The following is a 17,523-nucleotide window of genomic DNA, read 5'->3' on the forward strand; positions in this document are numbered from 1 at the left end:
TTGACAAATTACACTTCACGTATTTCCAAAAAGCACACCCAAGCCAAGCGGGGGAAGTTGGAAGCTTTAATTTTGTGGAGAAAATCCAGTGCTTTGGGGCTCACCCTACAGCCTCAACCTCTCAGGGCGTCATCTGCATCTCCGATACCAATCGGAAGTCAAGGCAAAATAGAAGGGTTGTATGAAGCCGTAAGAAAAGGTATATAACAAGCCGTTCTACAGATCACACATCTCTTCTCCTCAAAGTCATCATCATACAAACTCTCACAAGATGGTAGAAACGGATCTCATTCATCAAGGTCGTCAATTCGCCTCTTGGGCAGCTTCTTCGCCCTTCAATCTTGCAATCACAGTTGTGGGCATCGTTTTGGTCTCTCATTTGATTCCATTCATTCTTGCTCCTCATCTTTGGTTCGTTCCTGGCCCTATTGGAGCTCATCTTTCCGACCTTTGGCTCGTTCGTCAAGCACAAAAAGGTAAAAGATTTTTAACTGTTCATGCTCTTCATCGTAAATATGGTAAATTCGTTCGATTGGCTCCAAATCATGTTTCGATCGCCGATCCTGATGCAATCGATACCGTATACGGGCATGGAAAAGGAACACTCAAATCAGAATTCTACGATGCTTTCGTTCCACCAAAACCTGCCGTTCGTGGTTTGTTTAATACGCGTGATCGTACGGAACATACACGTAAACGTAAAATTGTTTCGCATACATTCGCTCCAAAGAGTATCATTGCTTTTGAACCTTTTATCAGACGTGAAATTCAACTTTTGGTGGACAGATGGGATGAATTTTGTGCAAAAGCAGATCGAGAAAACGTTCAAGGTCCTCGTAATTTGAACGGTCGTGCTTGGTTAGACGCTTTGATGTGGTTGAACTTTTTTGCTTTTGATACTATTGGTGATTTGGCATTCGGAAAGCCTTTTGGAATGTTGGAACAAGGTGCAGATGATGCAAGAGTTGAATTCGAAGATGCTTTTGGCAAAAAGAACACTACAACCTGCAATGCCGTTCAAATCATTAACGAACGTGGAGAATATTCGGCTACATTAGGATGTGCTCCTACTTGGATGCGACCATACCTTGCAAAATTGCCCTGGTTCAGTAAACGTTTGGCATCTGTCAAGAAGCTAACAGGTATCGCAACTGCACGTGTGAACGAACGTTTGGAGCATGGTAGTGATCGTGAAGATTTATTGGCAAAATTACAAACTGCAAAAGATGATCAAGGTGAACAAATGGGAAAGATGGAATTGGTTTGCGAAGCCTTAACACAATTGATTGCAGGAAGTGATACAACTTCAAACACGAGTTGTGCAATTATCTATCACCTTTGCACGAATCATAAAGCCATGCAAAAATTACAAGCTGAATTGGATGATGCACTTAAAGATTCAGAAGATGTTCCAAGTCATGATGAAGTTCAAGATTTACCTTATCTCAATGCAGTTCTTTCGGAATCTCTTCGTTTCCATTCTACTTCAGCTTTAGGATTGCCTCGTATCGTGCCTGCTGGAGGTGCAACGATTCAAGGAAAATATTTCCCAGCTGGTTCGGTCGTCTCGGTTCCATCTTACACCATCCATCGTGATAAAGGCGTTTATGGATCAGACGCAGAAGCCTATAATCCTGATCGTTGGTTGGTTGATGGAGCACGTCAAAAGTATGAAAAAGCATTTGTTCCATTCAGCGTTGGACCGAGAGCATGCGTTGGTAGAAATGTTGCCATGCAAGAATTATCTATTTTGATCGCAGCACTCGTTCATCGATATGATATCGTACTCAAATATCCTGATGAACCTCTTGATACGATTGAAGGTTTCTTACGTAAACCAACAGTATGTGAAATTGGTATCACCCGTCGTCATTGAATGCTCAAATAATAATGCCTGTGTTCATTTGCTGTACTATACTCAATCCTTAATTTCAAATATTTATGAATACATGAAGTGTTTCTTGCTCATTCTTTCCCATCTTGACAACAATATCAACACACACCGGATACACAAAAAGATGTCAAAAGATAGATGTTCCCAATTTTCACATCGGCAATCACATTCTTTCTCAAAGGAAAAAGCGGCGTGGGAAAATGAACAATAAAATCCTTCTACGCATTTGATAATCTCTTTCTTATTATTTAACGCTAAAAAGGGGCTGGCTTTTTTTTTATTTTCTTTGTTTGTTTTACACAGTCGCTCTTTAACCCTGCATGTATGTAACATATCAATTCTTTTGTGGGGGAAGAAAACAAGAAGGGTTTTTGTTACTTTTCTTAGAATCATTTCTTATCTATACAAGATGCCGGAAAGAATAGACTAAGAGAACAAAAAAGAGCTTTATTTTACGTCATTATACGTATAGCTAGAGATGGTGGCGTGATACGGTACGTTGTTAGTCAAAGATTAGCCTCTTAATCAATCATTTTTTCTTTTCTTGGTTTGAAGAAGTGGGATGATATTAAAGGCTTGGCGGTGAGTTGTGTTTGACCATCATACATTTTTTGATGAGAGTAAAAGTTGTTCATGCATCTAGGCCCATCCGTATTCAATAAACACGTTTGTGGCGCAAAAATATAAAAATAAATAAAATTTCAAATATCCATGGAGAGGTACTTGTGTTACATGAGTGAGAGAGAAAGGTCTTCACTTCCAACAACAACGCCGCTAATGCAATTCACAAGGCACGCTCCGACGCAGGGCTATTCATTTAACCCCTATCACAGTACAGTACTGCACTGTATACAAAGAGACGATCAGCGGTGATTGAAAACTTGTTGCTACTTCACCGGTCTGTTGCGTAAGATTATAATCTACCGCATCGGTCTAGGCGAATAGTGCTTGAAACAGTGTCATTCTGCCTCGCTCGCTTTAATCGGCGCTTTTCTGATCTTAAACCCTACACCTATATGCGCCTTAGCGTGGCATAATTGCACTTTAACATTTGTATTTATGTACGCATTGGAAAAGAAGCGTGTATCAATCGATAAAGACAGATAAAGTGCCTTTTGATGATAGAATCCCAATCTTGTTCTTTGGTCGTGCGAACATTTGAATGAAACACTGTTGAAATGCACTCTTATTCAAATCGCGGGAAGAAGTTGGTAAACAAATGATGAGCAAGTTTATCATTTATCTTCTTCAACTGCTTCCATGCTCATAATCGGAGATGAACGTACAAATGATTTTCAAAATCGGACATGGGAGGAGGATAAAGGCAGAAAATATAAATTGATTCTTGATAATTGTTCCTTAGACTACCTTTATGCACACTCACGTATACATGCATTGTTAGATCGAGATGATTCATTGTTGCCTCTAGATCTTCTTCACAAACATCCGTCTTTCCCTACTTTTGTCACCATTTTGACTTTCATTAATACTTGATGCTGAACAATCTCTAATTGCCATCATTTCCTAAACTTGGTCATTACGACTGCATAATCAATATTATACACGCACACCTATCCATCATGTCGAATCGATGCTCTCCAGTGCCAACTTCGACTCTTTATGGTCAATTCACCACAACTCAATTAGTCACAAATACAATTGTCGCCACATCCACTCTTCCAGATGGAGAGACAACAGCATCAACTTCATACGATGTTGAAACATCTATAGGAACACAAGCTTCTCCCACATCAACATTATATTCAACCCGTTGTAGAGGGGACGATGGACAAACTCAAGCACAAACTCAGGCACAAACTCAAGATCAAGCTCAAACGCAAACGGAAGCACAAACGACAACACAAGCAGGTGGAAGAGTGATTGTACAAACGATCATCAGAACTGCTTCATCGGAAGGAAGTGTAATTGTAGAAACACAAACTGCTACTCCAACTGCAATTTCATCACCTACCTTACTTGCATCTTCACAGGATACACAACATAATACAAATGCAGGAGCTATAGCAGGTGGAATTGTTGGAGCAGTGGCTGTTTTGGCACTTCTGTTTGGTCTACTATGGTTCATACGAAAAAGAAAGAGGAATGCAATGGCTTCACGTAATTTGGACGAATTCTTTGCCGATCCTTCGGCACAGGTATGGGATGAAAAACAGGCAAACGGAGGAAATCCAAGGTCTAGGTCGGCTTCCATCTTGGGCGTTGCAGCAGGTACTTCAAGCAGAGGAGGAACATTACGAAGTATTAAACGTAAATCGCTGGCCGTTCTGGATTTAGATAAAGAAAAGAATGCATCAGAAACCAATGATAATCATTGGGCTGCATTAACAAGAATTGATTCTGCTCAATTGGACGATGAAAATTTGGGAGACGAAGAAGTACAGAATTATGGAAGACCACGATCACGGCACAGTTTGAATGCACTTGATCGCCCTCAATCGTTTCATAGCATGTCTATAGGTCACGGTCTTGGCTCACAGCAACCGTTTGGTTTACCTGTACCTGGACTTTCACCCGATCACGATCATTCGGACAAGGAAGCGGATTTGTTACGCAACGGCAGCGATAGAAGTTCAAAATCTGCTCGTTCACCGGGAGAATTGGGAGCGTTGAAGACCAAATCGATGGATATGCTACCCTCTTTCCTTTCAAGTGCTTCGCCACCAATTTCACCCACCTCGCCATACAATTCACCACCCTTGCGTGACATGCCTCTACATGAAGGTGTTGCGATTAATGCAAATGGATATGAGAATGTAAGGCCTTCTATTGCACGCGGATCACAGTTTTCCATCAGTTCAAATATGATGATGACTGATATGACAAATGATGCAAAGAAGACTAGAAGTTGGAGTGCAAGTTCGTACAATATGCCTGAAAGACCAAAGAGTGCTCTAGGGCTTAGCAGTCATGCCAGTCCACCATTGAGCAGTGTACTTGTCGGATCACCAATTCAGCAAAGTCCACCTCTTAATCCAACATTGTATGGTCAAAAAGGCTCTGCAAATTTACAACGTGGTCGTGCTTCCATCAATGGAGGACAGCCACATTATCCGAGCAAACGATATTCTGGAACGATGCAAACACATTCAGGCCGTTCGCCTCAATATGGTCCTTCTTCACCACAAGCATACAATGCCATCAGTCCTTCAAGCCATTATCCTCCTTCTCAATATACCCATTTAGACGCACATAAAACGGCAGAAGAAAGAGCGGAAGATCGAATGCATGCTTTGAACAGTGTAGCAAGTATGAACGGATTGGACAAGAATCAAGATCAACCACAAAGACGACAAAGAAGTTTAAGTGGTGCATTGTTATTGCGTGTTACGAATGGTGAAGATTCACCGCCATTAACAATACCGCAAGCAGGCGAAATGACGCCTACTTCGTCCGGAGAAAGGAGCACTTTGAGTGTTAGAAATGCAGATCCTTCTAAATCACAACAGAAGAATGCATGATCTACTTTCATTTTTGTACTTTTATAATCCACTCATTTTTATTTTTGAAGTGTTTTTCTTTATGATGACTGTTTGTGAATGAAGTGTGCTTCTCTTTTCCCGGGATGAATTATTCAGCCAAGTGGTCCGTGCCATTTTTATTTCAATAGCCCACATACCCATATTTTAAAATGCTATGCTGAGGCTCCTATCCTCTCTCTCCATCATCCATTCCTACTCATTCAAACATGGCTCTCAATTGGGCTTTGATCAGCGAAGATGGATCACGTCCGGTCCCTTTACCGGGTGAAAAGATTTTCTTTTCGGTAGAAAAGTGTAGTTTATCGTTGGATTTCAAGCATCAAGGTGTAAAATGGAGCGCAAACGGGAATGCATATGTAACGTCTAAGCGAATCTTGTTCTTACGTCAACCACCTTTACCTGCACCGGCAGATCCATCAGTTGCATCAACACATTTACGATCACTTTCTATTCCTTTAGCACAATTCGTCGATACGCGTTATTTGATCCCAGTCTTTACCGCTCCTTATTTTGAAGCTTCGGTCATCCCAAGCCCTGATGGCGGTCTGCCACAAAGAGTGTCTGGAAGTGGCTCATCTTCCAACAACACTGGATTGTTCAAGCTGTGGTTCAATGAAGGCGGGGGTATGGCATTCCGAGATGCGGTAGAAGAAGTGAAGAGTAGATTGGAAGAAGGATCGACGCATATCGAAGCATTGCCGTTGTATGAACCGCCCGAAGAAAGTCAATCTGCTTCTAATTCTAACCCGCCTGATATGAGCAATCTACAAATCACAAACGATCAACAGACAAGAACAGCACCAACTGTTCGCAGACCAAACAGATCTGATAGTACGCTTCAGCCAGAAGATATTGCAGCGGCAAATGTTGCAATCGAAGAGGAGGAGCGTGAGAGGGATCAAGAAAGACAAAGATCACACTCAATCGCAGGGCAGGGAACTCAAAGCACTCCACCAGTCCTGACTGAAGGCTCTGCGAATCCGACTGACGTTCGAGATGATCCGCCACCTTATCTCGCATGATGATCATATGCTTATCACAAGATTCTTCTTATTGTATTATAAATCGCTTTGGATTGAAGCATAACTATGTTTACAAAAAAATGACTGTTTCGTGAGTGAGTGAATCTTGCTTAGATTATTGCTGGAACAGCAGGCTTGCCGCTACTTCGACATTTCCTCCTGCAGCGTCCAGGAAAGCTTTTGCCTGTACATCAGATGCTCCCAAATCTTTCAGAGCTTGTAGAGAAGCAGCTGGCCATGATTTTGAAGATTGCTGAGTGCTGCTTGCACCGCCAGTAGATGGTGCAGGTCCACTGGGGGAAGACTGTGGTGCTCCAGAAGTTGCATTCTGCGATGCTTTGTGATCCCACGACATTCCAGCTAAGGGCTGACCAGCTCCTTGATTTGAAGTGTTTCCAAGTGTATTACCTTGTCCTGGGAACGACTGGCCGGCATTGGCAGCAGAAGCTGCTGCATTGGCATTTGCTTTATCGGCAGCATGTCCTGCAGGACCAGCTTGTGCTTCTTCTTCTTCATCGTCCAAGCCTTCACCGCGTGCAGAGGGAGGCAATTCATGCTCGTCTAGGAATCGAATGTTACGACCATGAACCACCAGTGCATTCTTTGCTAGATCGATCAGACATGAATGTCTTTTGAGCATATCCAGACCAAAGAGGAGCTCGGTAGTCCTTCCCTCCATGATGGTAAAGGAACAAGGCAAGAATAGATCATCTCCTAATTTGATCTGAGCACTGTGAACTCTGCCAAGAATCTTTGCCGTACCTACACCTCTTGCAATTCCGGCAAATCTGGTATCGATCAAACGCATGATTCCACATTTCTCTGCGCATTCTGGACTCATGATGGTTGCTTGAGCGCCTGAATCGACGAAAGCTTTGATAGGATGTCCGTTTACCTGTGTTTCTACATACAACATTGTCACTCTACCAAAACTTTCAGGATTGAATTCCATCGCACTTCCAAAGTTTTCCATCACTTGTTCTTGTCGAATTGCTTCTTCGATTCTTCTTTGTGCATCAATATCAAATTCATCTGCATTGGCCAAAGCCATTGCCTGTCTTTGTGCTTCTTGATTCCTTTCACGTTCTGCACGTAACATTTGAATGAACTTTGTTGGATCTGAAGCATTGACTGCTTCTGCTAGCTCGGGTCTTTGAGAGCGTAATTGAGCCATCAAAGGTGCATTGCTTAACATTTCCTGTCGAAGTGCTTCTGCTTCTTGTTCGGGTGTTGAAGGCTGTGGTCTGGCCCCGGCGGCAGAAGCGCCTGTTGATCCACTACCCGATGATTGAGCGGCAGATTGACTTTTGTGCAACATCAACAGATCATCTTCCTTCACGCCCAAGGATGAAAGTGAAGCTTTATCATCTGATAAAAGTTTTCCGTTACAGTACAGTTGTTGAGATGGTGGGGGTGTAGAAGTATCTGCTTCAAGAATCGCTTTCAGATTTTCCAGCGTCATTGACAGATCTCCATCAACGTTGAGAGTGTCCTCATCGGTGGCTATGGTTATCATCTTTGCTAATTGTATAGGATGGTGGTATCATCAGAATACGTTTTAAACATACATCAACAACACAAATCATGCAAGTATAATCAACACTTTACCCTGCGTGGAGGCTTCGTGTACAAACTAAGCATATTACGCGTCTAATCAGTACAACGAGAAGAAGATTCTGAACTTTGCACGATGTATGCATTCAAGGGTAACTGTTCTATTGTACAAATGATCATTCAAGTCGTCTTTTCATCTTTCATGGCAGCTGATATCTTTTGTGCATGTGCAAAACTGTGAATCCATATTCGCTATTTACCGTTCCAGCCGGATAATCTTGTTGACCGTCTATTATATATCCTCTTTTAAGGTAAATGGGTGCAGCATGTTGATCGACAGTTGTTAAAACGATAATCACTTCATTTGCATTTGGATCTTTGTCAAGTGTCCTTCTTTTGATTTCATCTTCTACTGTATCGATCAACCATTTTCCTAACCTTTGACCTTGCATGGAAGGATGAACTGCTAAAATCTTTAATTCCCAAAAGACGGATTTGACATACTGAATGGGTATATCTGTTCTGGTAAAGATTGCTCTAGTTGATAGTTGCTCCCCTTGTGGTGTAAGTGAAGCACGTTCGATCGGTAAAGATGATGTAGGAAATCTTCTAGCTGCAATCGTACCTGCAACATATGGTTTCTGTGGTTGTGAAACAATTATACAAAACGTTTTTGGATCATCGCCCAGCTGTTGTTCAAAAATTGACCCTTGTACCATTCTTTGATGGGAATCCAAGATTTTCGTTCTACTACTTTGTTCTTTGAATGCAGCATTGATCGTTATCATCATCCCTTCCACAAGTGAAGCAGATTGATCAATTTCTCTGGGTGTTGTGAATACCACATTTGTTCCTTCTCCATCTAGAATAGGAGGCCGTGCCTGATTATCAATTGTCATCTTCTTCTTCTTCTTGTGATGATCTTTTCGGATGACTCGGTGTTTAAGCCGCCGGTTTCCCCACACGACCTGATTGTTTGAAGAGAAGTAAGGTTTTCTAACTCATAAGCCACTTCGGTGCTTAGATCTTCTTGAATTCCAATACTGCACATATGCTTGTGGCCTCAATTCGGAACTTGTTCGGAGAAAAGGTGTCGTGTTTAGGATGATTTTCGGCGTTTAGACCGAACTTGTTTAAAAACCGAAGAACACGCGAGGTTTAGATGTGATACTTCAAGTGTGACACAGATGCTGACTCTGAAGTTGGGATGGTGACCTTTGCCAAAGACACAATTATTGTTTGTAACATCAATTAGATTACTCGATATTTTAAAGAAAAGCATATAGGGCCATAAAGTGTTCTGAGATCTCAAAAGTCACTTCTCTAGAGAATCTCTTATGATGGAGGTGACAAGGTAATCTTTTCGATCTTGCATGAGACTGTGTTATCACCCTTGCTTGAGGTGACACCGTCAACCTTGTAGTTAACAGAGCTTGAATAAGGATGATCGTTGCACCAGCTCAAATCTGAACCTGAAGCAATAATTTCGATATTCTTGAAAATAACATCGCCAAAGTTCCAATCAACATCGTATAATTCACAATCAAAGATTGCTTGTGTCATCGTTAGACCGAGTTCATACGTGTAACTTGCCTTGTCACCGTTTTCATTCGATACTTCGGAATACCAGTTATTCTTGCCGTCATTTGAGTTACGCATGACATAGCTCAATGTACTTCCAAGAGGAGCACCTACGCCTCCACCGTAAGGCTCGGAAGGTTTACCGACTAGAAGAGAAGAGCATAATTAGGAAAATGACCTTATCGTAAAAGTTAAATCAAGTCAACTCACCGTAATTGTTGCCGAAGAACCAGCCTTTATTTCTTCCATCTGAAGGAGAATGAATCGTTTAAAGTGTCAGTATGATTCGAGTATACACAATAATGACAGACAACGCACCTAAGACTGGTTGCAAGACACCTTGATTGTTATAAGGTTGAAGACCGGGCCACAAGTATGGTGTACCACTCAAATCTTTTGTTGGCACTTCCAATTGACCTGTGACGGAGAGAACGTTGTAAATTTCATAAAAGTTTACAAAGTGTTGATCGGCAGATGCACTCTTTGCAAATAGAGCGGAGCCGAGAGCAACAAAGCTGGCCAAAGATGTGATTGTCTTCATTTTTTGAAAAGGGGAGAGTGAGAATTATGTTTGTGATTTGGTTTGGATGAGAAATTATGGTGTTGTTCATAAATTTACAGGCTCTTTATATACCTTTTAGGTCTTCAAGAATTGTTATATGATGTTTTTTACCTCTCGGCTTTCTATGAGAAAGAATAGATGATGAGGAAGTAATCACATGGGTTCACTGTGAAGTTCCTCTTAGAATCCGAATCATGTCTTCTACATCGCCTAAGCAATGAGCTAGACATAATTTACCGATGAATGATGTCCATGGAGAAACAAGCCGCGGAAGCTAATCGAGATATGGACAAAGATTACCACGAATAGCGTTTATCAAAACAAACAAAAAAAGGCTCCAAATGTCACTTGAAGATTAACATGCTATGCAATATTGACACAAAGAAGCCGTCGGATCTATGTTTATTTTAAGCTTAGAATGAATGAAACAAATACGCTATTGATCGAACATGTTTGTTTTTTAAACACCTTCTTTTACCCCCATTTATGCACAAGTTTGCATCAAAAGTCTCCTTGGTTACCGAATGACATTTATGGAGCCCCACATTTCGACCTGTCAATCATTTCCATATGCATGTACCATGAAGTTGAATGACCATTGATTGCCGAATGAAACTAATCAAAGGAAGTTAAATTAAAGCTTATTCGGCTTCGTGCACCGTATGCTTTTTTTATGGCTTTTTAAGTTTGAAAGAACTTCTTTAAACGCTAAATTAGTATGACCCAAGGGTAAAAAGATATAATTCTCGATCGTTGACAGGAATAAAAAGCGCTTTGATCGGAGATGTCCTTTTGATTACCGTTACGTTATTGTCATAGGCTGTCTTCAGAATATTACGACACAAGGACGACTCGCTTTCGGTCTGTTCATGATACAACTCTTACAGCAAAACTCAAATTCCTCTTAAACTTTCATAAGTATTGTTTGTTGATGGACTTTGCTCGTTGTTTGATTTAGTCTGTGAAGCAGTAATTTACTTACCTTGCTTTCTTATTATGACAACCCTTGCAATCTTTTGAAGAAGAAATCTCTGAGTTTTTACCGGTAAGTGTCCTTGTTGCATCATGATAGTATCATTCTCATCTCTTCTGATCATCTTTAAGCATTTGTGACTATACTTGGTCATGAATTGGCTCGGTATTTGACAATATTGATACACTTTCCTATCAGTTTATCTGTGTTACTATCAAGATGGTTCAAGGTAAGATATATACACCTTTTATTCTCCCTGTATCACCATTACTCTATGTGTGACACAGAGAGGATTATTACTCGTATACGCGCCAAACGAAAGACTGAACGCGTGGCTTTGCGGGTGGTTAATTTGAGTGCGGGAACAAAAACCATTGGAAGAACGCGTAAACTACTTCCCGCCCTGCAACGTATGGGGTTCGATCCGCATCCAACGATCTGAACACAAGCTGAGTTTCTATTTCAAATGCAGTGCACGCAGTGCACACTTTTTTGCTGAGCAAACTTGGTTTAAGTGCGAGAATGCCCCCCGCTCGGTTTAACGGCCGTAAATAAAAGGATGAGCGATTCGGCATTAAGCTCGGCATTTTACCTGTAACCATAAACAGGGTTCGGATTTGTAAACAAATTTCTTGAACCCGCGGACATATCATTTGCTCTGCCTTTCCGCTGAGTAAAGAATCATGATTGCATGTCAGCAAAATATGAAATTCTGGTGGCATAGATTTGATATAAGGGGAAAGATGATGAAATTATTTTTCCCTTTACCATCATCAACTAAAATACCTTTCCTCCGTACACTATGTCCCCTTTAGCTGGGACACGAAAAGATGTTGATGGCGATGGATCATCTTACTCTTCTTCAGGATCATCAAGATCACCTGTAGAAAATGAAAAGCAGATACAAAAGCCACAAAGATCACTCAATTCAACAGAGGATGAAGATGTAGAAGCACAAAGACAATCTACACGTTCATCCGAAAAAGGAGATGGATCAGAACATTCGCAAGAAAAAATAAAATCACACGACGAACACGAAAAGGAAGAAGATGAAAAGATTCTAGAAGAATGCGGATATAATCCAGGAAGAAGGGATTTCATTCATGTTAAACAAAGAGAAAAATTTTATCAAATTTGGCGTCCAAAGAATCTTCCTCCACCGCCACCCGCTTCTTTGGAGGATGCTAAAATGATCCCATTGGAAAATGCAGGACCAATTTCAGTTTTAACATATCAATGGGCACAGCCTATTATGATCTTGGGCTTTCAACGTGCGCTTGAAGCAACAGATTTATACAAATTAGGACCATCACAAGGCAGTGAAGTGATGAGCAAAGAATTTTTACGGTTATGGGATGCAAGTGTAAAAAAAGCGGATGAATATAATGTCAAATTACAAAATGGAGAAATACCGGTAGGTTGGAGAAGAAACCTTAACTGGAAACTGGCAAATGCATACTTTACCCTAACAGGACGATCCAAACGAGCACTCAATTTGGAAGAACGTGAGAAACAATGGCGCTCTCCTCCTCCAAAATCACAATCTCCAAACGATTCAGTCGTAAATCGAAGTGGATATCAAGTTGCACAAGTATGGAGAAGTTTAATGTGGATGTTCAGAAGGGACCTAATGATTGCTATTGTGGTAAAAGTGTTTGGTGATATAGCACAAATGACTTCGCCTCTTTTGATTCGAGTTATTATCGAATTTGGTACACAAAAGTTTGAACATGTCAAAAATCCAGCCGCTCATGATCCGAGTAATGGTGTAGGAGTTGGATATGCAATTGCTTTATTCGTTATGCAAGTTTTGGCAAGTCTGTTTCAACATCAATTCTTCTTCCGTTCAATGAGCGTTGGTGTTCATGCACGTTCAACTTTGATTTCTTCACTGTTCACAAGAAGTATGCAATTAGGCGGTAAAGACCGAAGTCCAGGAAAGCTACTCAATCACGCTTCTACCGATTGTAGTCGAATCGATTTCGCATCACAATGGGGTGCTTTGGCTATCACAAGTCCTTTCGCTTTAGGTTTATGTGTAGGTTTGCTCATTTGGCAAATCAAAGCAAGTGCTTTAGTTGGTTTTGCATTATTGGTTTTATTTATGCCATTACAAGGTATGATTATGAAATCAATGTTCAAGACGAGAAAAGCATCAATGATGTATACCGATAAACGAAGTAAATTGATCAACGAATTACTTACTTCAATTCGTGTTGTAAAATCGTTTGCACAAGAAAACAAATTTTTGGAAAGGTTGTCAGCAATTCGAAGGAAAGAAATGATCGGAATCAGAAGATTATTGATCTTCAGAGCGGTCAATAATGCTGTCGCTTTCTCTCTACCTTCTCTAGCAGCCGTTGTTGCATTCGTGCTTTACAATCATCTTGAAGGCGGGTTCACTATTGAGACTATCAAAGGAATTTTCACTGCTTTGACTTTATTCCAGCTTTTGCGCTTGCCATTGATGTTTTTGCCACTCTCTTTGAGTGCTTTGACTGATGGTTACAACGCAAGCTTACGTTTGAATACAGTCTTTATGGCAGATGCGTTGGAAGATCATTCAGAGCATGATGATACGATCAAATACGCCCTCAAAGTGGAAGATGCATCTTTCCAATACGATGAAGTCAAAAAAGAAGATGATATGCCTAAATCCAAGAAAAAGATGGCTGCTGAAGCGAAAGTAGCAAAACAAGCTGCCACTGCTGCTGCCAATGCAAACAAGAATGATGTAAACAAAAATCAATCGGCCAGAGATCGTATGCGAAATGCCTTAAGCCTTGTTTCAAGACCACAATCAGGCATCAATACACCTCAAAGTGGCGCTGCAACACCCAAAGATCATCCAGATGCAGTCGATCAAATCAAAGCAGAGCATGCAACAGAAAAAGTTTCAGGTGCACCAATGGATAGTCTTGGAACTGCACAAACAGGTGCACCTTTGAACGAAGCGACAGAGGCTGCAATTGATGAATCTTCTTCTGGAATCGTCAAAGCTGCTACCGAAAAGCATGAAGAACCCTTTACGTTGGATCGTGTTAACCTTACCGTGCAACGCGGAGAGTTATTGGCCATTGTTGGACCTGTAGGAAGTGGAAAATCTACTTTGTTTGAATCATTATTAGGAGAAGTACGTTATAAGAGTGGCAGGATCATTTGGGGTGGTACCGGTACGGTTGCTTATTGTCCTCAATCGCCATGGATCCAAGCTGCAACTGTACGTGAAAACATCGTTTTTGGACGTCCATTTGATGAAGAACGGTATTGGGCCATTATCAAACAAGCGGAATTGGAAAGTGATCTTGTCATCCTTCCACAAGGTGATCAAACAGAAATTGGTGAACGTGGTACAACATTATCTGGAGGTCAAAAAGCTCGTGTTAATCTTGCTCGTGCTTTGTATTACGATGCAGATACTTACATGTTTGATGATCCACTTTCGGCCGTCGATCCACATGTGGCAAAAGCATTGTTCCATAATGCAATCTTGGGTCTCAAAGCACAAGGAAAGACTGTCATGCTTATTACACACGCAATTCACGTTTTACCTGAAACAGATCGAATCATTACGATGCTGGATGGACAAATTGTCGAAACGGGAACATACTCTGAATTGGAACATTCAAATGGTGCATTTGCCAAATTAGTAGAAGAATTTGGTGGTGAACAGGAAGAGGAGGAAGAGGAAGAAGAAGGTATCGAAAATGGACAGGAAGGCAAAAATGTCAAGAAACACTACTCCCGTGCAGAGATGACTGATCCTTCCGGTAAAAAGGATCCTCTCAGTCAAGAAGAACGTAATACAGGTGCAATGGGTAGCAAAGTGTATGCAGCTTACCTACGTGCCGGTAGAGGAAATATCTTGTTCCCAATGCTACTCGTCTCCGTTGCTTTGATGCAAGGTGCCACTGTGATCAATTCTTATTGGCTAGTTTGGTGGGAAGGTCTGAAATTTGGAGACAAGCAAGCATTCTACATGGGCATCTATGCCGCTTTGGGTATTGCACAGGCAGTTGCTACTTTCTTGATGGGCGCAGTCTCAGGTATTTTTACCTATTATGCTGCACGTAACTTACATCAAGATGCGATTCGACGTCTTTTATTTGCACCTCTCAATACTTTCTTCGACGTTCAACCAAAAGGAAGAATTTTGAACAGATTCACAAAGGATATGGACACTTTGGATAACTTGCTTCCTGATTCAGCTCGAATGGCAGTTTCTACTTTGGGTACCGTTCTTGGTGCAATCATCTTGATTACAGTCTTAACGCATTATTTCGTGATCGCCGTTGCAGTCGTCGTCTTCTTTTATGCGATCGCTTCGATCATGTATCGTCGTGGAGCACGTGAAGTAAAGAGATTGGATGCTCTTTTGCGTTCTGCTCTTTATTCTCATTTCAGTGAGACTTTAACAGGTCTAGCAACTTTACGTGCTTATCAAGAAACGGAAAGGTTCCGTAGCGATCATCATCGTCATTTGGATATCGAAAATCGTGCTTACTTTTTCTCGATTTGTAATCAACGATTTTTGGGTGTTCGTATGGACGCAATTGGTGCTTTGTTGGTGTTTGTAACTGCACTTTTGGCAACCGTTGGTGCAAATGCTTTGAACCCGGCCGAAATTGGTTTAGCATTAAGTTTCATGTTAACGGTCAGTCAATCATTCAGTTGGGCCACCCGTCAAGTTGCCGAAGTGGAAAACGATATGAACAGTGCAGAACGTATTCAATATTATGCAAACGAATTAGAACAAGAAGCACCACAAGAAATACCAGAAGCAAACTTAGATCCTGCTTGGCCAAAGAGTGGTGCTATTGAATTCAAAGATGCTACTTTACGTTACCGTGAAGGATTACCGATCGTATTGAAAGATATCAATTTATCGCTCAAAGGAGGTGAAAAGACTGCCATCGTTGGTAGAACAGGAGCAGGAAAGTCAAGTTTGTTGACATGTTTGTTACGATTGATTGAATTGGAACGTGGAAGTATTACTATCGATGGGGTAGACATTTCCAAGATTGGTTTAGCAGATTTGCGTAATCGAATCGGATATCTACCACAAGAACCAGTCTTATTCTCTGGAACGATTCGATCCAATCTGGATCCTTTCAACGTTTACGATGAAGCAAGATTGAATGACGCATTGAAGAGAAGTTATTTGATCGCATCAGAAGATGATCAAAACCCAGGAAATATCACAAGTCAACTTTCAAGTAGCGTTCATCTTGATACTCCTTTAGATGAAGAAGGTGGAAATCTTTCTTTAGGTCAAAGATCTCTCGTTTCGTTGGCAAGAGCTTTGGTGAAGGATAGTCAAATCATTTTATTGGATGAAGCAACGGCAAGTGTTGATGTTCAAACTGATGCCTTGATTCAAGCAACAATTCGAAGAGAATTTGCACACAAGACATTGCTCACAATTGCCCATAGGTTAAGAACTATTATCGGTTATGATAAAGTGGCCGTATTCGAAAAAGGTGAAGTGGCAGAATTCGGAACTCCATTGGAATTGTTTGATGCTGGTCATATATTTTACACAATGTGTGAAAAAGCAAACATTTCAAGAGAAGATGTGAAACGTGCTATTGCTGAAGCCGCAAAGCATACAGATACCGGTGCCAATCCTGCTATTACCATACCTGCACCTGCTGCCAAATTAGACATTTCATAGAATCTGTACTTTTTCATGATGCTTTTGTTTTTTGTAATGACATACATACTCCTAAAATTTGAGAAGGATGACGTTGGCGTTCAGCAGAATAGGGCCATTCAATTTGCTAGCTAGCCCACCAGGAGAATTTGAGTGACGCGCCCGCTCAATTAGTGCCAAGTTGAATTAAAGCTTAACGCACAGCCGCTCGCTCCGCACTTCTATTTAACGTGAGAACGGACAACCATCTTACACATCTTCTCAACCATATACCGTTCAACGAGACTCTTACGAACTACAATACCTCATCATAATCGACTAGATTGTGTTCGCTGGACGAGCATCATATCGACAAACAGAGCCGCACATACGACCCTCAGCACGACCAATTGACAAACATGTCAAACTTCTTCAGATCGATGGGTCGATCTTCTCGACCAAAGAAGTCACCAACACTTCCTGATATGCCTTTCGGAGCAGCACAATCTAGCGCTCTTGCCACTCAAGGCGGTGGTCATGGTGGATCAGGCGGGCTGAGCAAACCTCTTTACCTTTGTAACCCTTTCGTTCGAAGTGCATTGATCAAAGGAAGTTTCAAGACAATCGTCGTTTTACCAAAATATGTGGACAAGAATGAATGGATTGCCGTCAATTGTAAGTGGTGCATGTAGGATGCATACTTCCGGTAAGGATGCTAACTTTCCTTCTTTCATGCAGTATTTGACTTCTTTAACAATCTAAATCAGTTCTACGGCATGCTAACGGAATTCTGTACGATCCAAAA

At 41.2% G+C, this 17,523-nt stretch overlaps 6 protein-coding genes across 6 annotated transcripts; 4 read left to right on the forward strand and 2 right to left on the reverse strand.

Annotated features, from left to right (window-relative positions):
- Nucleotides 1-271: 271 nt before the first annotated feature.
- On the forward strand, nucleotides 272-1,876 carry FA14DRAFT_179121 (putative benzoate 4-monooxygenase cytochrome P450; the record flags this gene model as incomplete). Its single annotated transcript, XM_025500900.1, has 1 exon — nucleotides 272-1,876. One exon carries the CDS (start codon nucleotides 272-274, stop codon nucleotides 1,874-1,876), a length of 1,605 nt encoding a protein of 534 aa, XP_025356058.1.
- A 1,598-nt stretch (nucleotides 1,877-3,474) lies between these two features.
- On the forward strand, nucleotides 3,475-5,373 carry FA14DRAFT_155167 (uncharacterized protein; the record flags this gene model as incomplete). Its single annotated transcript, XM_025497737.1, has 1 exon — nucleotides 3,475-5,373. The coding sequence occupies one exon, from the start codon at nucleotides 3,475-3,477 to the stop codon at nucleotides 5,371-5,373; it is 1,899 nt and encodes a 632-aa protein (XP_025356059.1).
- Nucleotides 5,374-5,603: 230 nt separating this feature from the next.
- On the forward strand, nucleotides 5,604-6,146 carry FA14DRAFT_116342 (uncharacterized protein; the record flags this gene model as incomplete). The annotated part of the gene is made up of 1 exon (XM_025496169.1): nucleotides 5,604-6,146. A coding segment is annotated over one exon (543 nt), but the record flags the coding sequence as incomplete, so codon positions are not given.
- Nucleotides 6,147-8,101: 1,955 nt separating this feature from the next.
- FA14DRAFT_189698 (uncharacterized protein) lies at nucleotides 8,102-8,957 on the reverse strand. Its single transcript, XM_025501749.1, has one exon. It carries the CDS (start codon nucleotides 8,867-8,869, stop codon nucleotides 8,171-8,173), a length of 699 nt encoding a protein of 232 aa, XP_025356061.1. The 5' UTR covers nucleotides 8,870-8,957; the 3' UTR covers nucleotides 8,102-8,170.
- A 272-nt stretch (nucleotides 8,958-9,229) lies between these two features.
- FA14DRAFT_184730 (uncharacterized protein) lies at nucleotides 9,230-10,092 on the reverse strand (the record flags this gene model as incomplete). Its single annotated transcript, XM_025501404.1, has 3 exons — nucleotides 9,230-9,697; nucleotides 9,762-9,800; nucleotides 9,870-10,092. 3 exons carry the CDS (start codon nucleotides 10,090-10,092, stop codon nucleotides 9,306-9,308), a joined length of 654 nt encoding a protein of 217 aa, XP_025356062.1. The 3' UTR covers nucleotides 9,230-9,305.
- A 1,484-nt stretch (nucleotides 10,093-11,576) lies between these two features.
- FA14DRAFT_167758 (uncharacterized protein) lies at nucleotides 11,577-17,321 on the forward strand (the record flags this gene model as incomplete). The annotated part of the gene is made up of 11 exons (XM_025500107.1): nucleotides 11,577-12,057; nucleotides 12,172-13,128; nucleotides 13,153-13,203; nucleotides 13,240-15,330; nucleotides 15,352-15,733; nucleotides 15,758-15,810; nucleotides 15,838-15,933; nucleotides 15,961-16,074; nucleotides 16,096-16,125; nucleotides 16,159-16,668; nucleotides 17,314-17,321. Exons 1-11 carry the CDS (start codon nucleotides 11,889-11,891, stop codon nucleotides 17,319-17,321), a joined length of 4,461 nt encoding a protein of 1,486 aa, XP_025356063.1. The 5' UTR covers nucleotides 11,577-11,888.
- Between the last annotated feature and the right edge of the window lie 202 nt (nucleotides 17,322-17,523).

This window comes from Meira miltonrushii (assembly GCF_003144205.1).
Source record: "Meira miltonrushii strain MCA 3882 unplaced genomic scaffold FA14scaffold_2, whole genome shotgun sequence".
Lineage (NCBI taxonomy): Eukaryota > Fungi > Basidiomycota > Exobasidiomycetes > Exobasidiales > Brachybasidiaceae > Meira > Meira miltonrushii.